The sequence below is a fragment of the Cebus imitator genome, unplaced genomic scaffold (assembly GCF_001604975.1).
Source record: "Cebus imitator isolate Cc_AM_T3 unplaced genomic scaffold, Cebus_imitator-1.0 Scaffold196, whole genome shotgun sequence".
Classification (NCBI taxonomy): Eukaryota; Metazoa; Chordata; class Mammalia; order Primates; family Cebidae; genus Cebus; species Cebus imitator.
Window position 1 is genome coordinate 2,432,769 of NW_016107511.1, and position 23,999 is coordinate 2,456,767.

The following is a 23,999-nucleotide window of genomic DNA, read 5'->3' on the forward strand; positions in this document are numbered from 1 at the left end:
AAAAAAAAAAAAAAAAAAACAGTCAAATTTACAATTCTCTGTATTTCCCTTAGAGGCTATACTAGTTTCCCAATTCTGCCATAACAAAGTACTACAAATTGGATGTCTTAAAACAATAGGAATATATTTTCTCATAGTTGTGGAGGCTAAATCTGAAATCAAGGTGTCCATAGGGCCATGCCCTGTCTGAAGATTCTAGGGAATAATCCTTCCTTGCCTCTTTCTTGGTTCTGGCAGTTTCTGGCAATCCGTGGCATTCTTTGGCTCATGGCAGCATCACTCCAATCTCTGCCTCCATTGTCACACCATGGCATTCTTCCTGTGTCCATCTGTATCCAGATTTCCCCCTTCTTATACAGATATAAGTCAATGGATTAGGGCCCACTCTCATCCAATGTGGCCTCATCTTAAACTCATCTGCAAAGACCCTACTTACAAATAAGATCACATTATGCCAGATATAGGTGATGGGGAGGAAGGCAGCAAACCATGTATGTACCTATGCAACAATCTTGCATGTTCTTCACATGTACCCCAAAACCTAAAAGGCAATAAAATAGATATTTTTTAAAAAATCACATTCACATGTACCAGAGGTTAGGACTTCAACCTATCTTTTGAGGGGAAAGGGGGTAATTGACTCAAAACGGATGCTTGGCTGAAGATTTTCATATTTATGTTCATGAGAGATATTCATCTGTCATTTTCTCTTCTTGTAATGTCTTTGTCAAGTTTTGGTATCGGAATTCTTCCACCTTGGTGAAGTAAGCTGGAAGTGTTCCCTCTTTCTCTGTTTTCAAAAGTATTAAGTGTTTGACAGAATTGACCACTGACGTCATCTGGGCTAGAATCTGTCTTTGTGGAAGAGTTCTGAATTAACAACTCAGTTTCAACCAGCCTGGGTGACATAGTAAAACTGTCTCTACAATAGTAAAAATAAAAAATTAGCTGGGTGTGATGCATGCACCTATAGTTCCAGCTACTCGGGATGCTGAGGTGGGAGGGTCATTTAAGCCTTTCAGAGTTCTGGGAGCCAAAAATCTGAAATCAGTATCACTGAACTGAAATCAAGGTGTTGGCAGAACCACATTCCTTCTGGAGGCTCTAGGAAAGAATTTACTTCTTGCCTCTTCCACCTTGTGCTGGCTGCCAGCATTCCTTAGCTCCTGGCACATCACTCCAATCAATGCCTCTGTGGTTACACTGTCTTCTCCTCTTCTGTCTGTGTCAAATCACCCTCTGGCTCTTTCATGTAAGGACACTTGTGGATAATCCAAGATAATCCCCAAATCTCAAGACCTGTAATGTAATCACATCTGCAAAGATCCTTTTTCCATATAAAGTACGATTTACAATTTTCAGGGATTCAAAATTTATATTTTTGAGGGCCAGTATTCAGCCTGCTATAGTGCCTTTTTCAAAGTATTTATTTTCTTAAAATGTTAGGTAATTATTTTTGGCTAGGCTATTCATCTGCCTTTAAATATTTCACATGCTTATCTCTGTCTACTGCCGTGCTTATTTGAAATAAGGTGGAAGGTGCAAGTAATTAGTCTTCTGGGCAATAGGAGGGACTTTCTTCTGAAGATTAGAAAAATTTGGAGCTCTGTCTTGCTTCTTTGCTTCTGGTACTTCTACTTATTATTCTCACTTGACACTTCTGCCGGTTGTAATTTGGTCCAAGTAAGGTAAGATTGTAAGGGCTAAACCATCTTGTTATACCATCAGTGACACAAAGAGGGCTCCGCCCCTACCCCAAGGTTCCTGTCTTTTTTAGTATCTGCTGACTCTAGGCTTGGAACATCCAGAGGCTGCACCTGCCTTTTCAGAAGTCTTCTTCTGACTGAGTTTAGCTTGGCTTCTTCCTTCAATCTGATCCCAACTTCCTTTTGTCTTTTAGGACTCCTTACAATTGTCTTGCTTTCTAACAGTTTTAGTTTTTTTTTGAGAACATCATTTTTGGATTTTCCCCCTCCAAAAGACTGAAGGCCAACCTGGGAGGCTAGAAGGTGTGCGCCATTTGTACCCTTGGTTTAAATTCCAAACTATCTTTAAACCATATTTAATGCCTTTTCCTTACAGGATTGCCATCTTCTTTGTGTCATACAAAGTTCTTAAATTACCTCATCTTCTGAAGCCTGTTTTATTCTATACTACTATAGAGTATCTATTTTATAACAACACATTTTATTTTGGAGTCAGATGAATAGGTAAAAAGAAAATGTATATAGTAATGGACTGAAAAAAATTACTACATGATTGAGGAAAGACTCTTACTTGTAAGACATCTAAGACAGTACTCAAAAGAACAGCTCCTAAGATGAATAACATCCCACTTTTTCCCAAGGTTAATTAAATAGGTCAGAAAAAAAATAATTTTCAAGTAGTTGTGCCATACCAAAAAAAAAAAAAAGATGCACAGTATATTATAAAGCTGAAAGCTTTAAGACTAAACAAAAACTGCTGTGTACAATTCTATTTTTAGAATGAAGAAAATAGCATAAATTTAAGATTGGATCATTCTTAGGTTAACTACCAACACATGTGGCAGATGTTTGCTATAGATGCCAACTGAACATACAGGAAGCAATTCAAATTCAACATTTACAATTACACTTGGACCTTATTCCAGATTGTCTCAAGTATCCAGTTGTAAATTAAATGAATATTGTTTGTTTAGAGGCGTAAAAGTAGTAATTGATATGCCAAGCATATTAATGCAATTTTAGACAAACACTAAAAGTACCAGCAAAGTAGTTAGCACACTTAAGTTCTGTTCCTATAATGTGATTTACTGGGGCATCTCTGGGGTCCCAGTTTCATCATGTACCGTATGTATCTCTAAGGTAGTGCTCCCTAATCTTCATGTCAGGGCACATATAGAAAATGGTAACATATGAATATCTACCTGGTGTAAAAAGAAGAAGTACTCAAGGCTGGAACCTAGCAGATACTGTTTTGCTGTGTCCCTAACCAAATCTCATCTTGAATTACAGTTCCCATAATCCCCATGTGTTGTGGGAGGGACCCGGTGGGAGGTAACTGAATCATGGGGGCAGTTATACCCATGCTGCTGTTCTCATCATAGTGAGTTCTCACGAGATCTGACGGTTTTATAAGTGGCCTTTCCCTTTTTGCTCAGTACTTATCCTTCCTGGCATCACATATAGAAGGGCATGTTTCCTTCCCCCTCCACTGTAAGTTTCCAGAGGCCTCCCCAGCCATGTGAACTGTGAGTCAAACCTCTTTCCTTTATAAATTACCTAGTCTTGGGCAGTTCTTTATGGCAGCATGAGAATGAACTAATGCACTGGCTTAGGTACTCTTGCTGTCCAGAACGCTGTGGGACTAACGTCTCAGTGCACCTGTAGCCCATTTGTAGCAAACCATTCCATCTTGGCCTGTAGTCCGGGGAGCTGTGACCTTGCTACTCAAATTGTGAGCTGCTGATTGGTTTTACTTGGACTCTTGGGAGCTAGTTAAAAATTCCAAATCATGGGCTCCACCTTAGACCTACTAAATAAGAATCAGTATTTTAACAAGATCCCTAGGTAATTCACATGTACACTAAAGTTTAAGAGGTACTGCTCTAGAAAACTTTCAGCTCAAAAATTCAATGTATCTAATAATCTGTTTCATATGAGTGTATTCAAGGGTATTTTTATAATCTTATTAAAGTCCATATGATATAATAAAATTTAAAACTTTCATTTTACACAAATTTGTTCTTAATTTTTGAAAACAGATAAACGCTGACCTCTGAAACAGAAGAAGGGAAACATACTTACCTGCTTGTATACCTGTCGTAAATACATGATTTCCTCCACAGTTCCCAAGGAGATCAGCCTAAGCACTTTCACATCTCTACACTGTCCAATCCTATATGCTCTGTAAAAAGATTTAAAATACAAACAAAAATCAAGTGAAACAACTTTGGGTTCAAGAAGTAGCTTTGGGACATAAAAATGGAAAATTGTCAAAATTTTAATTAATTTAAAGAGAAACATTTTATGTTTAAACATTTAGTAATAATCAAAAAATTCAAATTTGTATAGAAAATTAAAGAGAAAAATATGCTAGAAAACATAGAAATATCAACTTCATTTCTGTTATAAACATCACCTTCCACCATCTAAAAACTTTTCCTACATTCAGGTTTTTCTTTTATGACAGCTTTAAGCTTATAGATTATTCCCCAAAGATTTCATTTATATAAAACTCCCCAAAATGCTAACTAATCCATAGTGCCAGAAAGCAGACTAGTGGTTACTTGGCGATAAAGGGATGGGGAAGAATGGGAGGGGTGGGTCACAAAGGGGCTGAAGGAAAATTCAGGGGTAATGAGTATGTTTATTATGTTAATTGTGGTGATGATTTCACAGGTACATAAGCCAAAACTTATCAATTGTACACTTGAAGTATGTACAGTTTATTGCCTGTCAATTATACTTTACTAAAACTGTTGAAAAGTAAAAAAAAAAATCACCTAGCAAAAAATAATCAACTGTGAAGTCTATGGAAATGCTGGTTTACAGTCCTATCCACAGAGATTTCAATTCAGCAAATCTGACTGAATCACTCAGTTGACTGGCATCCAAGGTGTTTCCATACAGACCATAGTGCTAATTAAATTTCTAACCTGATTCATCACAGTGGTTTAACTGTGGGTCCATTCCCCACAGCTTCTCTCATATGGGAGGCTTTATAGTATTCTCTGTATGAGCACCGAATGCCTGTTACAGTTGTTGAGGGGAACTGAGGCAAGGCCATACTGCCTACAAGCTTGAAAATGTTACAATTTGGGGGAAATTTATCTTCAAACTTGTAAGGTCACCCATATGTTGTATTTGATTTTCTCTGCCTCCTTTACCCATTCCTCCTCATAAAGGACTTTTATTAGAGGACATCTTGGATCCTGCAAATCTTACTCACACCTCCAGCAGGAAAAGGAGGCTCCTGTGACACAACACCGCCATGGGTAAGGTACTGCATTCTCACCTCCATTCTGCAACCTGGAGGCAGAGGAGGGGCTCAGCATCCCTTTCTCTCCTACAGTGTTTGGGTTCTAAAGAAAATCAGAAATGGATCTAAGAAAATGTCCTTTGGATGTATGCTCAAGCCAGTTGTTCAGAGAATGGCAGAGATTCCATTAGGATAGGATACATATCCTTTAATCTTTACAGACAAAAATTTTAGATGAGTGTTACTATGCACCTATGCTTCATCATTTCTTGGTCCATAAAGCAAGGATTTCTAAGTGATGAGTCTTTCACCATGTGCAGACAAGTGTTGAAGAACTGTTATACAATAGGTAGGTCATTAGCTTCATTTCTATTCTTAGTTACTGCTGTCAGAGTCAGTGGAAAGAGAGGGAGAGGAAGAGGAACGCTATTCATTCAGTTTTATTGTGAACTAACTTTCAGTGAATACCAAAGCACAGTACATTGTGATTTGAGGAATACTGGGATAAATAAGACAGTATGTCTCAATGACCTAATGAAAAAGTACAAAATATAGCAAATGTCCTAAGACCAAAAACAGGGAGAAGATATTTCTGTGGTTTTCATTTTAACCAATGTCCTTGACATCTGTCTGTGAGGAGAGGCTGATTAAAAGTGTAAGCTTTGCAGTAAGACGACATGGATTCAGATCCTGACCCTGCCACTTACTGGCTGTGACCTTGAGCAAGTTGTTTAAGTGCACTGTGCCTCAGCTCTCTCATGTGTAAAATGGGCACAATAGTGCCTATCACATAAGGATATCCTGACTATTAAATGAGATAATCCATGGAAAGCACCAAAAATCAGAGTTCCTGCCTTACCATAAACAATAAGTGTAGCCATTATTCCTTTGTCCTTATTCTTCCAAATGTATTTGAACAAGGTGGTACATAAAATATTAAGTATTGCAAATAAATAGTTATTGGTTAGATGGCCTTTCTACTTCTTAAGCGTTTCTATGTATTTGCCTTTTTCCCTCAGATTAGACTTTTCAAAAATGCCTACTCTTTTCAATGAATGAGTTAAAATTTATATTGTTTTTATCTTAATAAATTTACTTTGTGCTAGTTTTCTAAATTATACCATTTTTTTTTACTTTCAGTCTTTCTTAATAAATAAATTTAAAAATCGGAATTAGCATCAGAATTGAAATATTGATTCAGAGTAATTTTATTGTTATTTCTAAATAGCAAGTTTTTCTCTTGATTTCCTCTTATTGTGGCAAAATATACCTAAAATATTTAACCATTTTAACCACTTTAAAGTGTACAGGTAAGTCATATTAGGTATATCTACACTGTTACGCAACTATAACATCTATATAGTTACGGACTCTTTCCAAACTGAAACCCTCTACTCATTAAACAATAACTCCTCATTCCCCAGTCCCCAGCTACTAGCAACTTCCATTCTATTTTCTGTCTCTGAATTTGATGACTCTAGGTACAATATGAAAGTATCTTTGTCCTTTGCTGGCAAAAACAGGTATCCATTCTTTGTAGCTGATATTAGAGGAAAAACAGTTCAATCATGACACCGCTGAGCATAATGTTAGCTCTGGGTTTTTCATAAATGATCTTATGTTGAAGTAGTTTCTTTCTTTCTTGTTTTTTCTTTTGGAATGGAGTCACTCTGTTGCCCAGGCTGGAGTGCAGTGGCACGATCTCAGCTCACTACAAACCTCCACATCCCTGGCTTAAGTGATCATTGTGCCTCAGCCACCCAAGCAGCTGGGAGTACAGGCGCGCACCACCACGCCTGGCTAATTTTTGTATTTTTTTTGTAGAGATAGAGTTTTGCCATGTTGGCCAGGCCGGCCTTGAACTCCTGACCTCAAGTGATCCACCTGCCCCTGGCTCCCAAGGTGCTAGGATTATAAGCATAAGCCACTGTGTCCAGCATGTTTCCTTTTAATGTGTTGAGTTTTTGTCATAAAAAGATGTTGAATTTTGTCAAATGCTTTTCCTGCATCGGTGAAATGATTATGTGTCTTTATTCCTTCATTTGTTAATGTGGCGTATTGCATTGATTTTTGTAGGATGTTGAACTATTCTTGCATTCCAGGAATAAATCCTACTTGGTGTATCCTCCTTTCAATATGCTGCTGAATTTAGCTTGCTGGCATTTTACTGAGTATTTCTGCATTAACATTCAAAAGGATTATTGGTCTGTAGTTTTCTTTCTTGTAAAGTTTTTGATTTTGGTATTGGGGTCATGCTGGCTTTATAGAATTAATTGGAATGTGTTTCTTCCTCTTCAGTTTTTTGGAAGCATTTGAGAATGGCTGGTGTAAATTCTTTAAATGTTTGGTAGAATTCATCAGTAAAGCCACACAGTCCTGAGCTTTGTTGGCAGGTTTTTGATTACTGATTCAATCTCCTTACACAGTATTCATGTTTTCTGTCTTCATGATTCATTCGTTCTAGGTTGTATACTTCTAGGAATTTGTCCATTTCACCTAGACTATTCAATTTGTTGGTATACAAATGTTCATAGTGCCCTTATACTCCTTTTTATTCCTGTAAAATCAGTAGCAATGTCCCCTCTTTCATTTTTGATGTTAATTTTTTGAGGCTTCTTTCTTTTCTCTTAGTCAATCCAGCTAAAGATTTATCCACCATTTTCTTGATCTTTTCAAAGGACCAACTCTTGGTTTCATTGATTTCCTCTTGTTTTTCTATTATTTGTTTTACTTATCTCTGTTCTTACATTTGTTATTTCCTTCCTCTGGCTAGCTCTGGGGGTTTTTCCGTTTCCTAGTTTCTTAAGGTGGAAAGTAAATTGTTCATTTAGATCCTCCTTCTTTTTCAACGTAAGCATTTATAGCTATAAGTTTCCCTCTTAGCATGACTATGGCTGCATCCTGTAAGTTTCGGTGTGTGTTTTCATTTGTTTCAAGCTATTTTCTAACTTCCCTTGTGAATTCTTCTTCAACCCTTTAATTAAGCATGTGTTGTTTAATTTACACATATTTGTGAATTTTTCAATTTTTCACCTGCTGTTGATTTCTAGTTTCATTGCACTGTGATTAGAAAAAAATGAATGATTTCAATCTTTTAAAATTTATTAAAAATTTGTTTTGTGGCCTAAACATATGATCTATCCTGGAGAGTGTTCATTGTATACTTGAGAAAAATATATATTCTGCTGTTGTTGGAAGGAGAATTCTACATATCTCTGTTAGGTCCAATTTGTTTATAGTGTTGTTCACATCCTCTCTTTACTTATTCATCTTCTGTCTGAATGTTTTACACATTATGAAAGTCAGGTATTGAAGTCTCCCATTATTATTGTAGAGGTGCTTCTCCCTTCAATTCTGTCAATGTTTGTTTCATACACTTTGGAGCTCTGTTTGTTGAATTAATGAATTTATGTAAATCTCCTTGGAGAATCCACTTTTTACCACTGGATAATTTCTTTTTTTCTCTTCTAACAGTTGTTGACTTGAAGTCTATTTTGTCTGATATTAATACAATCACCCCTACTCTCTTTTGGTTACTATTTGCATGAAATATCTTTTTCCATGCTTTTATTTTCAACCTGTATATATTCTTGGATCTAAAGTGAGTCTCTTATGGATAGCATATAGTTGAACACTGTTTTTAAAATCTGTTCTGCCAATCTACACCTTTTAATTAGGGAATTTGATCCGTTTATATTTGAAATAATTAAGAATAGGGAAGAACTGACTTTTGCAACTTTATTTTTTTTCTATATGTCTTATAACTATTTTGCCCCTAAATTTCTCCATTACTGCCTTTCTTTGTGTTGAATTTATGTTTTTAGTGACATATTTTTATTCCTTTCTCATTTCCTTTTACATATACTTTAGATATTTTTGTTGTGGTTACCATAGGGATTACATATAATATTTTAAAGTTATAACAACCTTAAATCAATCTATCTTTCAGTGATAACAATGTCATAAATTACATCTTTATATAACATGTACTCATTGACACAGATTTATAATTATTTTATGCATGTGTCTTTTAAATCCTACAGAAAATAAAAAAGCAGAGTTACAAGCCAAAATTACAATAATACTGGTATTTATATTTGTCCATGTATTTGCCTTAACTGGAGATCTTTCTCTTTTTGTGTGACTTTGAGTTACTGTCTAGTATCCTTCCATTTCATCTTGAAGGTCTCCCTTTAGGTTTTCTCACAGGGCAGGTGTACTGGTAATGAATTCCCTCAAGGTTTGGTCTGTCTGCAAATACCTAACTTATCCTCATTTTTGAGGGAAGTTTTGCCCAATATAAAATTCTTGGTAAATGCTTTTTCTTTGTTGCTCAGTTGACATTTTTTTCCCCCTGCAATACATTAAATATATCATCCCACTGCCTTCTGGATTACAAGGTTTCTGCTGATAAATCCACTGATAATCTTATTGGAAATTTCTTGTACATGACATGTTGCTTTTCTCTTGCTGCTTTCAAGATGCTCTCTTTGACTGTGGACGGTTTGATTATGATGTGTCACAGTGCGGCTCTCTTTGGGGTTTATACTATTTAGATTCGGCTGACCTTCTTGTATTTGTGTATCTGTATTTTCCCTCAAAGCTGGAGAACTTTTGACTATTCCTTCATCTACTCTTTTGTCCTTTTCTTTCTTCTGAGCCTCCTTAATGTACATATAGGTCCATTCCATAGTGTCCCAAATGTTCACTTTCTTTTGTTTTTGCTCCTCAGACTCAATAATCTCAAATAGCCTATCTTCAAGTTTGCATATTCTTTCTTCCTATTTTGGTCTGCTGTTGTGAATTTTTCAATTCCAAAGTCGAATTTCATGTCCAGAATTTGTTTGGTTCTCTCTCATTTTTTTTTTTTTTTTTCCAAACCTTGTTGATTTTTCGTTTTGGTTATTGTGCTTATTGACTACAAAATTTCCACTGTTTTTTTTTTAATAATTTCTATCTCTTTGTTGATATTCTTATCTTGCTCATATATCCTTTTCTCACTAGTTGTTTCTCTGTGTTTTACTTTTACTCTCGGAGTATTTAAGATACTTGTTTTAAAGCCTTTGTCTAGTAAGTTCAATGCCTGTTTTGTTTCAGGGACAGTTTCTGGAGATTTATTTCGTTACTCTGAAGAGCTGTATTTTCATGTTTGTTTGTTTTTTTAATGTCTTATGGTCTTTTGTTGAAAACTACCATTTTAAAAGACAGCCAACTCTCCCAGTATTTGCAAACTGGTATGCAAGACCTACACTAATTAACAGGGTGTGTCTTGAGCCTTGGGAACAGGATACAGTGAAGGCTTAAAGTCTTTTCAGATCATTTCTGGGTATACATTCTGCTTAGGTATGTGTCTGTGTGTGTTTCCAGATTTCTCCTGCATACACAACAGCTTTTACATGTCTTAATTTTCCAGAAAGTCTTACTTTAGCTTCTTTTCAAGGCCCTAGATATTCTGTTGTGTTCCTCTACCCATAATCTCTTGCTCAAGATGTCCAAAGATGTACAGTTGCATTGCAGCTTTCAAACAGCATAAAGAATGCCACTGCCTTTCACAGCTTCTACCAGTCTGATCCAACTATGCCACCATTCATCATCTTAGTGTTGAGTCAGGCAAGACAGAAACCAGTCCTTCAGGCAGCTTCCAGGCAAATTAGAAGATTGCACAAGAGTTCTCCACTACTCCTTTCACACTGAGAGAGGGAACTGGCCATTTCTTCCCAGCTGCACTGCAGTAGAGAAGAGTGAACAAAACACTACACAATTTCCTATAGCTTTGAATGTGGCTTCTTCTTGACAGAGTTTGCTTAGTTGCCATAGATATCTGATAGGTTTAAAAGAGCTCCAATAAAATTACTTTAGTTGTCTCTAGTTGTTTTGCTAATGTTTCTATGTGGCAACAAGTATCAGGAGTTTCACAGTACACAATCTTGCTTACATCACTCTTTGATTTCCTAATAAGAGCTATTTAAAAATATGTTTCAAAATTTCTATATGGCTAGAATTCATTGGCTACATGTTTGTTATTTTCTAGAATTGCGGGGGTATTTTGAAGTCATAGAATCAACCTTTTGTGATTTTCTATTAACATTTACGATCACGGAAAACACTGGTTATTCTCTGTTGTTATAGTCACAGACATACCTTGGAGATACTGCAGGTTTGGTTCTAGACCACACTAATAAAGAGAATATTGCAAGAAAGTAAGTCACATAAATTTTATTTTCCAGTGCATATAAATGTTATGTTTAGATTATACTCTGGTCTAGTAAGTGTGAATAGCATTACATCTTTAAAAAATGTACATAAAATTAAAAATAATTAGAAATGTTACAAAAAATGCACATAAAATTAAAAATAATTAGAAACGTTACTTTAAAAATGCCAAAAAGCATCTAAGCCTTCAGTAATTTGTAATTTTTCTTTTTTTTTTTTTTTTTGCTGGCAGAGGGTCTCATCTCTGCATTGATGGGTAATGACTGATTAGAGTGGTGGTTGCTGAGAGCTGGGGTGGATGTGACAATTTCTTAAAATAAGACAACAATGAAGTCTGTCACATCAATTGATTCTTCCTTTCTTGAAAGATTCCTCTGTAGCATGTGATGCTGTTTGACAGTATTTTATCCACTGCAGAACTTCCTTCAAATCTGGAGTCAGTCTTCTCAAACCCTGCCACTGCTTTATCAACTAAGTTTATGTAATATTTTAAATCTTTTGTTGTTATTTCAACAATGTTCACAGCATCTTCACCAGAAGTGAGTCCATTCTCAAGACTCTACTTCCTTTGTTCATTCCTAAGAAACAATTCCTCACGCATTAAAGTTTGTTTTTGTTTTGTTTTGTTTTTTCTCAGACGGAGTCTTGCTCTGTCCCACAGGCTGAAGTGCAGTGGAGTGATCTCTGCTCACTGCAACCTCCATCTCTTGGGTTCAAGTGATTCTCCTGCCTCAGCCTTTTGAGTAGCTGGGACCGACCACAGGCACACACCATCCTGCCTGGCTAATTTTAGTATTTTTAGTAGAGACGGGGTTTGACCATGTTGGCCAGGCTGGTCTCAAACTCCTGACCTCAAGTAATCCACCTGCCTTGGCCTCCCAAAGTGTGAGCCACTGCGCCCAACCCCATTAAAGTTTTATCATGAGGTTGCAACAATTTAGTCACATCTTCAGGCTTTGTTTCTAATTCTAGTTCTCTTGCTATTTCCACCACATTTGGAATTACTTCCTCTACTAAAGTTGAACTCCTCAAAGTCATCCGTGAGAGTTGGAATTCAACCTCTTCCAAACACCTGTTTAATATTTTGACGTCTTCTCATGAATCACAAATGTTCTTAAATGGCATCTAGAAGGGTGAATCCTTTCCAGAAGGTTTTCAACAGACTTTGCCCAGATCCATCAGAGAAATCACTATATATGACAGCTATGGATTTACAAAATATATTTCTTAAACAGTAAGAGTTGAAAGTCAAAAGTACAACTTGATCCAGGGGTTGCAGAATGGATGCTGTGCTACTGCATAAACAACACTAATCTCATTGTATATCTCCATCAGAACATTTGGGTGACCAGGGGCATTGTCAATAAGCAGTAATATTTAGAAAGAAATCTTTTCTTCTGAGCAGTAAGTCTCAACCGTGGGATTAAAATATTCAGTAAACCATCCAGTAAAGAGATATGGTGTCATCCAGGCTTTGTTTTTCCATTTATAAAGCACAGGCAGAGAAGATTTAGCATAACTTTTAAAAGCCCTAAGATTTTCAGAATGGTAAAGTACTGGCTTCAACTTAGTCATCAGCTGTATTAGTCTCTAACAAGAGAGTCAGCCTATCTTTTCAAGCCAGGTACTGACCTCTCCTCTTTAGTGACTACAGTCCTCAATGACATCTTCTTCCAATACAAGGCTGTTTTGTTCACATTGAAAGTCTGCTGTTTAATGTAGGTACCTTCAACAACGATCTTAGCTAGATCTTCTGGGTAACTTGCTGCAGCTTCTACATCAGCACTTGCTGCTTCACCTTGCACTTTCATGTTAAGGAGGTGGCTGCTTTCCTTAAACATCAAGAACCAATCCCTGCAGCTTCGCACTTTTCTTCTGTTACTTCCTTGCATCTCTCAGCCTTCAAATAACTGAAGAGTGTTAGAGCCTTGCTCTGGATTAGGCTGTGGCTTAATGGAATGCTGTGGCCGGCTTGATCTTTGATCCAGACCACTACAACTTTCTTAGTATCAGCAATAAAGCTGTTTGGTGCTCTTGTCATTCATGTGTTCACCAGAGTAGCACTTTTAATTTCCTTCAAGAACTTTTCCTTTTCATTCACAGCTTGGCTAACTGTTAGGTACAAGAAGCCTAGCTTTTGCCTTGTCTTGGCTTTCAACATGCCCTTCTCACTAAGCTTAATCATTTTTAGCTTTTGATGTAAAGTGAGAAACACGCAACTCTTCCTTTCACTTGACCACCTAAAGGCTATTGTAGGGTTATTAATTGGCGTAATTTAAATACTGTGCCTCAGGGAAGAGGGAAGCCCAAGGAGAGGGAATGAGACAGGGGAATGACAAATAAGGGGAGCAGTCAGAACACACACAACATTTACCAATTAAGTTCATTGTCTTATAGGGGCATGGTTCATGGTGCCCCAAAACAAGTACAATAGTAACTTCAAAGATCAGTGATCACAGATCACCATCTCAGATGTGATAATAAAGAATCTGAAATAACGTGAGAATTATGTTTCAACATATGCTGTTGAAACAATGGTGCAGGAAGACTTGCATGACTCAGGATGTCTACAAACCTTCAATTTGTAAATAACACAATTATCTTCGAAGCACAATAAAATCAGGTGTGTCTGTATATATAGTTACTAAATTATGGTAGATAACTTTTATTCAAATAATTTACATACTTATTTAGCCTAGTTAATTTATTATTTTTTAATAGATGGAGTTTCTCATCATAATTGTGGATCTGTTTCTCATCATGTATGAGTGTTTTGGCTTTCTTATGTAGCGACTTTTATAACTTCCTGGTGGATTGCGGCCCTCTTTGTTTTGCTTAATGCCTTTTGTCTTGAATTCTGTTAATAATTTGTTTGATATTAACATTGCCATCCATTCTTAATTTTGTTACCATCTTTCTGATTTTTCTTTTTTCCTTCATTCTAAAAAGAGTTTTCGCCAGGTGTGGTGGCTTGCCTGTAATCCCAGCACTCTGGGAGGCCAAGGCAGGTGCATCACCTGAGGTCAGGAGTTTGAGACCAGCCTGGCTAACATAGTGAAATCTCATCTCTACTGAAATACAAAAATTAGCCAGGTGTGGTGGCGGGCACCTGTAATCCTAGCTACTCAGGAGGCTGAGGCATGAGAATCGCTTGAACCTGGGAGGCAGAGGTTGCAGCGAGCCAAGATCATGCCACTGCACTCCAGCCTGGGCGACAGACAGAGACTTTGTCTCAACAAACAAAACAAAACAAAAAACAGTTTTAACATATTCATATTTACATCTGAATTTACTTCTGACACCATTTGTCATGCTTTCTGAGTTTCCTCTATCTTCCCCAACACAACTATGCATTTCCTATCACGTACTAAGATAATTATGTTTTCTTGGTGCTCTTATTTCTTTTGGAAGTTTTACACTTGATATCCCCAGTGTTTCTCAAAGTGGAGTTGAGAACCAATTGTATCGTAATCACCTTGGGTGGTTTTTAAAAGTCACTGCGGTAAAACATCACATGATTTACCATTTTAGCTATTTTTAAGAGTACATTTCAATGGCATTAAGTTTTCTATTTCTATGTCCTTGAGGAATCGCCACACTGTCATCCACAATGACTGAACTAATTTACACTCCCACCAACAGTGTAAAAGTGTTCCTATTTCTCCACAACCTCTCCAGCATCTGTTGTCTCCAGATTTTTTGATCGCCATTCAAACTGGCGTGAGATGGTATCTCAATGCAGTTTTGATTTGCATTTCTCTAATGACCCATGTTGATGAGCATTTTTTCATTAATACTTTATCAGATATGTGATTTGCAAATATTTTCTCCCATTCTGTAGGCTGCCTTTTTACTCTGTTGATAGCATCCTCTGATCTACAACCGCGGTGTTTTTTAAAATGTAAAATGTTGAGTCCCATTGTACATCTATTTAATCAGAATGCCTGCAGGGTGGAGTGTGAGCATCTGTGTTTTTGGAAATTGTACCAGGTAACTATTATAACTCACTCTTTTAGTAGTTGCCCCTAAATTTTTTGTTAGTATTTAAAAACATTTTTTGGCACACAATTTGAGAACTGACCAGGATATCCTGGTCCTTTCCTGAGGGGGAAAAAAAATCTAACACAATTTTACTCCTCCTTTACCCTTATTCTGACATTTTATCAAAACTACGTGAAATTTTAGCTTGACTGTTACTAATTTTTTCATACCATCCCTTCATATTTTAGGGAGTCCTTTCTTTATAACTGCATGAAAACCTCTCAGTCATACTATCAGTAATTTTTTAGACTTAAAATTTTAGCCACAGATTATAAATGCAAGTCAAAATAATTTTCTTTCACTTATAGCCATATAAATGTTTTCACCTTGACAAGTCTGTTGTCACCTAGAATCCTATAATGCTGATGAAATGTGTGTTCTTCAAAGTCTGATCTGCTGAATTGAGTCTGATTCTCATTTCTTTGTTGATAACGTGTCGTTTCCTTTTTGTTGCAGTTTTTACAAATCATTCTCTCCCTGTTTCTCACTCTGGAACCTTTTAGCCCTTCTCTTTATCTTTGAAACTTAGAAATATTACTAACATGTATGTTTTCTCTCCCTCTCAGTCACTATTCCTGCTTCATACTAAGTATCCCTTCAAAATTAATAAAAATTTCTCCAGTCCTGTCATCAATTATCTCCCCTGTCCTCCAGTCTCTATGTTCATTATTTCTGGAATAGACATATGATGATTTCTGGGATTTTTCCTCAATTTCTCTTTACTCGTATTTCACATCTATTTGTTTCTTGACTTTTTATGTTTAAAAATATTCATTCCTTTTATCTTCCATATCAATTACTACCTTTAGCCCTCTCCTTTTTTTTCCAGACCTTCTACTGAGTTACCTTATTTTGGCAATAGTTTTAATTTCTAAGAACTAATTGGTTTTTTTATGTACTATTTTCCCTTGGCATCCTAATTTTATTCCCTTAAATGTCTGTTTTTCATCTTTGCCCTTTTGCTTTCCTGCTAGGCTAATTTTATTAAAATGTTTCGTAATTCTTCATTTCCCATTCAGAATTAAAATGATGACTAAGTGAATCCCTGGAAAGCTGGTCTGTGTTTCCATGCAGGTAACAGGTCTATTGCCTCTTTTCATGTCCTGGGGAGATCTGGAAGTCCTTCAGGCTTGGCTGTAGCTTTATAATCTGGTTCCAACACCCATTCTAGGAACCTTTCTGCAGTCCAATTCCCCATTTATTTATAAAATTCGTAAAAGTATTCTTTCAGCTTTAATCAAAGAGTACCTGTTATGGCCAACCCCTCTGTAGAGTAGAGTGTGGGAGGGGAATCTGTATTAGAGTCAGCACATTAACAATTTCCCAGATGGATGCACTATGTCTGCATCCACATACCGTAGCACAAACCCCATGCTTGAAATTTCTGTATTCTTTTCTGCAGACTTAGGATTGTAGTATTTCTCTGCTGATGTCCTGATGATAGATTCTACTTGCTTTTTATCTTCCAGGAGTTTCTCAAAACTTCTGATCTACTAGTACAGAAATATGCTATTTTCCCACAGTATTAGGAATTTATTCTTTCTTCTGAAGGTCATTTCTGTCATATTAATGGGATTCTGAGATGGATGAAAAATAAATGGCTATTTTTGGCCTGCTATTTGGATTGAGAAGGTCAGGATTATCTTAAACGTATGTTTTTACAAGTTTTCCCCTTTCCTCTAATCATAGTCATAGTATAAGCAACCTTAAAAGTTCAAGAGTATTTTTAGATTAAAAGTATTTGGAGATTACTTTAAATGTTGTCAGTATCATACCTGTCTATGGCTTGAAGATCATTGGCCGGATTCCAAGTAGGATCAAATAATACAACAACATTGGCACCAACAAAATTGAGGCCTAGTCCACCAGCCCTGGAGGAAAGAGAAAAGTACATTAGAACAGCAAAAACTAATTATTGTGCTGTAACTCAACTGCGCCAGGTTTCTATAGCCAAAACAGTACAGTATGGCATTAATTTCATCAAAGTAAGGTGGTGATTAAAATACAAAATGCCACAAATAAAATATCTAAGGTACAATTTTACTTCTACCACTCTAGAAAATCCCTAAAAACCTGGCCATTAGAGCCCATGTCAATAGGTTGTGCTGGTTTTTGCTTTTCTTGACACTCAAATACTACTTCTGTAAGATTTTCCTGACATAATTTTTAAAAACTGTTAGTACATTCTAGCTAAAGTAATAAATACATTTAAAAACTCAATCCATGAATAGATGTACATCTTATTCTTCTACTAAGTGCAGCTAAAATTCTGGACATTACATAGAAAATAAACATAAAACTCTGAAAGGCACAGAGAAGATAGGCAGGCTAGGGATTACAAGGCCTAAGAAATGGCATGACAATGAGTTCCCTGGCTTGCTTTTTTGCTTAAGATACCATAGGCTGGGTTCTTAACATATCCCAAGCTGTTGGAAACGCCAAAAGCCACAGACCAAAAAAAAAAAACAAATTCCCCAAGAAGAGTCTTTTCCTTTTAGTCAAAGAACCAGGAAAGGTATAGGCTTGAAAGAGAAAAACGTAAGGCAATAACCACCGTGCTCCTGCCAAACACCCAGGAACAATCGGCGGCCCCATCCCTACCTTAGTCAGCAAAGGCTGAATGAGGATACTAAACTTCTACCCTTGCCTGGCTACCAAGAGACACTACCACTGATTCCTGCTGGGGTGGTATCAGAGAAGACTGAGTGAGGAGCTGGAGCTTTCATTTTCTGCCCAGTGATAACTGGGTCTCTCTCCATTGTGTCAGGGGATACCAGGAGGGAGGAGCAGTAAAGCACTTCCCTCTCAGGCTATCGGCAGAAGCCAAATACGGAACCTAGCTTTCCACCCCTGCTTGGCTGGCACGGTGTCAGAAAAGGTGTACTAAAGTGGAAGATTTAAATCAGATGCAGAGTCTTATAACATACTCAAAATGTACAAGAAACAATAATACAATAAAAAACCAGTAATACCAAGAACCAGGAAAATTACAGCTTGAATAAGAAAAGACAGATGAATCAGATGTTGGTATTAGCTGACAAGAATTTTAACACAGCCATCTTAAAGATGTTTCAACAAGCAATTACAAACATGCTTGAAACAAACAAAAAATTGAGTCTCATCCAAAAAAAAGAAAGGATATAAAGAGCAAAATGAAAATCCTGGAACTGAAAAATAGCTGAAATACAAAACTTGCCAAATGGGCTCAGCAGTACAGCGGAGAAGACAGAAGACAGAATCAGTAAGCATGATGAGAATCAATATCATTTACCAATCTGAACAGCAGAGAGAAAAATCAGAAACCATGGAGGTCAGAAGAAAGTGGCACACCTTTCAAGTGCTGAAACAAAGGAACTGCCAACCCAAAATTCTATACTCAGTGAAAATATGCTTCAGAAAGGAAAGGGAAATTATGATATTTTCAGACTAAAGAAAACTAAGAGCATCTGTTACCAGCTGACTTAACCTAAAGGAATGGCGGCTAGAAAGTTCATAAAAGAAAAAAAAAAGGCAGAATAAGGCATGGAACTACAAAAAAGGAAAGAGGAAGATCAGAATAAGTTAAAATAGGAATGAATATAAATACTATTTTATTTCTCATGAGTTTCATAAATTACATTTCATGGTTAAAGGAAAACTGTAACACCATCTGATATGGTGCTTAGGGGATTATAGGAAATACCTAAGATAATTATATTTTTAAAGTGGAGAAAAATAGAGAAAAATCAATAGGGAAAGAGCTTAAATATAAATAAAGTTTCTATACTTCGTTCAAACTGGTAAACGTGTATACCAGTAGACTGTGAGAAGTTACTATGTACAATGTAATACCCAGAGCCACCACCAGGAAGCTACATAAAACAATATATTAAAAAACACTACACATAAACAAATATAGAATCCTAGAACAATGTCTAAATAAGAGAAAAAGTGGAACTAGAATTAGGAGCTAAAAAGATAAAAATTAAATAAAAAATATCAATAATTACCTTCAATGTAATAGCCTAAATATACCATTTAAAATTATAAGATTGGCAGGGTGGACTGAAGAAATAATATGCTCTCCACACACAAAAAAAAGACTTTAAACAGGATGACACAGCTAGGTTGAGAGTGAAAGGATGACAAAAGATACACCAGGCAATTATTTAAAAAGACTGGCTATATTAGTATTAGTCAAAATATATGTCAGAACAAAGAAAATTACTAGAGAAAAGAGAGACAATGAATGAAGACAAAAAGATCAATCTGCCAGGTGAACACACCAAAATAACAGAGCTAAAAGATACATGAAGTCAAATTAGGCTGAAAAGAGAAACAGACAAATGCATAATTATAGTTGAGGATTTCAACACCCCACATTCAACAACTGGTAAAACTCCTAGAGAGAAAAGTCGGCAAGGATATAAAAGAACATGAGCAACTAACAGGATCTAAATGACATATATACAACACTCCACCTAGAAAAGCACAATACACACTTTTTTTTCCTGGTTCCTATAGGACATTCACCAAGCTAGATCAAATCCTGGGCCATAAAACAAACCTCAATAAATGTAAAAGAACTGAAATTATACTGAGTATGTTCTCTAACAATAATGTAATTGAGCTAGCAATACATTTCAGGAAGACAACAACAACAAAAAAATCCAAACACCTGGAAATTAAACAACATACATCTAAATAGCTCCTGAGTCAAACAAAATCTGAAATCCCCAAAAAAGTGAAAAAAAATTAATACAAGGAGAAATAAATAATAATGTAACACAAATGAAAATACAACATATCAAAATATGTGGGATGCAGCTAAGTAGGGCTTAGGAAAATTGAGAACACTAAATGCTTATATCAGAAAAAAACTAAAGGTCTCAACCCAATAATCGAAAGTCCTCCTCATAAGAAACTAGAAAAAGAAGCAAAAAACTTAAAGCAAGCAGAAGAAAGGAAACAGTAAATATAAAAGCAGAATAAAACTGAACACAGAAAAATAAGAGAAAAATCAATTTTAAAAAAGCTGATTCTTTGCTATACTAGCAATGACAAAGATTAAAAAAAAGAGAACACACAAATTACCAATATTAGGAATGAAACAAGAGATATCACTACAGATCCTACAGCTATTAAAAGGATAACTGAATACTATAAAAATTTTATGGTTATAAATTCACCAAGTTAGAAGAAATACAATTCCTCAAAAACTGCAAACCACTGAACTCAACTAACTGAAATAGACAACTTGAATAGTCTTACAACCATTAAAGAAATTATGTATTTTAAAAGTTCTTAGGAAATAAAAACTCTCCAGGCCCAGGTGATTCCATTGGAGAATTTTACAATTTACAGAAGCATTAATACCAGCTGTATACAATAAGCACATGAAGAGATGTTTAGTATCATTAGACATTAGGTAAATGCAAATTAAAACCACAATGACATATCTCTACATGCCCATCAGAATGGCTAAAATTTAAAAAATAGTGACAATAGCAAACGTTAGTGAAAATGCAGGAGAACTTATCACTCATACACTGCTGTTGGGAATATAAAATGATATTGCCACTTTGGAAACAGTTCAGTAATTTCCTATAAAACAAAATATGCAACTATCACATAATCCAGCAGTTGCACTATTTAGCATTTATATCAGAGGAATGAATACGAATGTTCAAACAAAATCTGTACACAAATGTTCATAATAGCTTTATCTCTAATAGCTGAAAACTGGAAACAACCCAGATGCCCTTCAACAGGAAAATGTTTAAACACATGTGGAGTATCCATATGACGAATACTAACGGCAGTAAAAAGAAAAGAACTACTGATACATGCAACAACTGGATGAATTTACAGGGAATTATGCTGAGTGAAAAAAGGCAATCCCAAAAGGTTACATACTTTATGATTCCATTTATGTAACATTACTGATTCTGCTATTCTAAATTATAGAAATGGAGAGCAGATTAGTGGTTTCTAGGGCTCAGGGAGAAAGGGGAGAGAGGAAAGCGGCTCTGGCCATAAAAGGACAACATGAGGGATTCTTCTGATGGAAATGTTCTGCTCTTCACCATATCAATGTCAGTATTCTGGTTGTGATAATGTACTACAGTTTTACAAGATGCTACATTGGGGGAAATGTGTTAAAAGTGCCTGGGATCATTCTGTACTATTTCCTAAAACTACTTGTGAATCTAGAAATATCTCGGAATAAAAAGTTTAAAAATGTGGCTAACAATAACATCCATATAGATTTAACACAGAATGGATTCTTAAGTACAGATTACTTCCACCGTTACATGTTGTTCACAATGCAGGCAGTCGGGGTGCTACTGTATATACTTCAGGCTTGTCAGAGTGCATACAGAGACAGCCAAGAGTTAGACTGCAACAGGATGCCATATGTTCTTGCTCCAAAAGGAGGAGAACAAGATGAAATAACATAAATACTTATTTTATAATGAGCTACATCTTATACTTCCCAGGACCCAGAGTTTTTTTTCTCCATATATTTCTTCTTTGGGCTGGTGATACCAACCATATCATCACTCATCAAAGCCAAAAGCCATCTATGTATGTATCATCACTGTAGTCTTTTTTTCCCATTCCCACTGAAAGCTAACCAGTAACAAATCCTGTCACATTTACCGCAGAAATGTTTTTCTCAAGTCCCTTCTCCATTCCTATTACCACTGCCCCTTTTTGAGCTGTTATTAGATTGCACTTGCATGTATTACTTCACTGGTCTTCTAATTGTCCTCCCTTACTTCAGACCTTACATCCACGCCCATTCTCACGTTACATAAAAATTATTTCAAGCACAGAATATACAGAACTAAGTATACCACTCATCTGTTTAAAACCCATTAATTCCTATCCATCAGAGACCAACAGGCCTCAGTGACCAGCCTACCATCTCTGCAGCTGGTATCATACCATTCTTGAAATTTATCCCACAAATGACCAAAATACTTAAAGTTGCCTTCATACATTGATTCGATGCCACTTTCTTTGCTCGCTTCTTTGCCTGGCTAGCCTCTCCTTGTCCTTCAAGCGTCACTAACAAAGCCTGAACTCCATCTTTCTCCGCTGTGCCTCCTCCTACCCTAATTCGCCATACTGTATCGAATTATCCTTTTACATGTTTCTGAACAACTCTTCCTGTACCCCTCTACTTTCCGAGGGATAAACTTTAAGAGACCTGTCTATTAAAGGGCCTGGCACAGAGTGCATACTTACACTCTCTCTGTTAAACTGAGCTTTGTTAAAATAACTCACAAGTTCTCCCATGTAGTCATACACCCAAGCTGTTGCCTCCATGTATACTAGGCACTAGCCACATAAGTTCTCTAGTCATTTTGGTATCTATGCTATTCCTTCTGCCTAAAATGCCCTTTACCAACCTGCTTTTCCTTTTCTTTTAAATAAAATCTTATCTCTAAAGAACCAGTTACAACATCACCATCCTTCTATGGGATTTTTTGATCTATCTATTTCTTAAATGCCTATGGATCTTCACACATAAACTCCAATAAAGCATTTATTATATTATATTGCTCCTCAAAGGCAAAAAATCTCTTATTTTTCTTGCTGTGCATTAAGGGTCAAAGAAAATATCAATAGCTGAATAAAAAGGTGTGAGATTGAGACAAAATAAAGCAGAAGAGGCAGATTTCAACAACAGGCATATAATATGATTCTCATTATTTATTTAAAAAGAGTGGTTTAGAATCTCTTTCTCTTGGGGTACAGAACAAAAGAAACATCCTCATCTTTCTGAGAAAGTTAACAGTGTTCTGGAACAATATCATGAGAGAGAGAAAATGATGTTTCTCCAGATCATTTCAAAGCTTATAGCTCCTGGTGTTGGACTACCTAGAGGGCACTTACATCATCTGGAAATTTTTACTTTTGCACTATAGTGCCCCAAATCCTTAACTTAATCCTTACAAGTGAATAATTATGAAAGCACTGTGGTTCAAATTACACAGTTTGCTTAGAAAGTTGTTTGTAGTCAACTAGTGTATGATTCTGAAAGTCAAAACCAAGAATGAAGTTGTGCCTAGCATTCGTGCTGCAGAGTCTTTTTGCCACTTAAACGGAAGCCAAAAGTTTTGTCTTTATTTACCTTCACCTGTGGTTAAGGTATGCAATGAAGAGAAGTCACTAAAGATATATTTTTTTGGAAGTTTTTATTATTAATATAAAATCACGTATTGCTTTTACTAGATTCATTGTTTTCATCAACCAAAACATATCAGAATACTACTTCTTTCAAAATAAAATTTCTAAAGGAAACGTAACTTTTGGCAAAATTGAATGTATATAATGTTTGTATACTGAGTTGAAGATTCCTAATGCCTGTATAATTTATTAGATTTTAAATAACAACAATTATGATCTTTCCATGTTTTGAACTGTCTGATCTGCATATCCTGTGTTTAATACTCTATAAGACAACAATGATAAATTTTTACATTTTTAAAAAGAAAAGGCAAAACTGAAATCCAAGAACACAATGATTTTCTTTCTCTTCCTCAACTGTTTTCCTAAGCCCAGCTGTCTTTCAGGCTTTTCTCTGAGGCTTTGCATTGCCGTCTACCCTCATCAGCTACCTACACTGATTAACAAAATAACTCACACTTAGTTAATGCTTTACACTGGATGCTAATCATCTAGGGAAAGAAAAATGATAGATCTTTTCTCCTATAATTTCTATCAAAAATGGAAAGAAATTAACTTTTATTGAGCATCTACTACATATCAGGAACTATGCAACATATTTTCAT

General features: G+C 36.0%; 1 protein-coding gene across 4 annotated transcripts in view; it reads right to left on the minus strand.

The window, feature by feature from the left end:
* ERCC6L2 (ERCC excision repair 6 like 2) overlaps nt 1–23,999 on the minus strand; it is a 143,567-nt gene that overhangs the window by 56,624 nt on the left and 62,944 nt on the right. For all 4 annotated transcript variants that reach the window (XM_017547197.2, XM_017547192.2, XM_017547201.2 and 1 more), the window contains 2 exons: nt 16,992–17,087; nt 3,789–3,888 (listed from right to left, as the gene is read on the minus strand). In XM_017547197.2, coding sequence (XP_017402686.1) covers nt 3,789–3,888; nt 16,992–17,087 — 196 coding nt within the window. The remainder of the gene's footprint in view (nt 1–3,788; nt 3,889–16,991; nt 17,088–23,999) is intronic.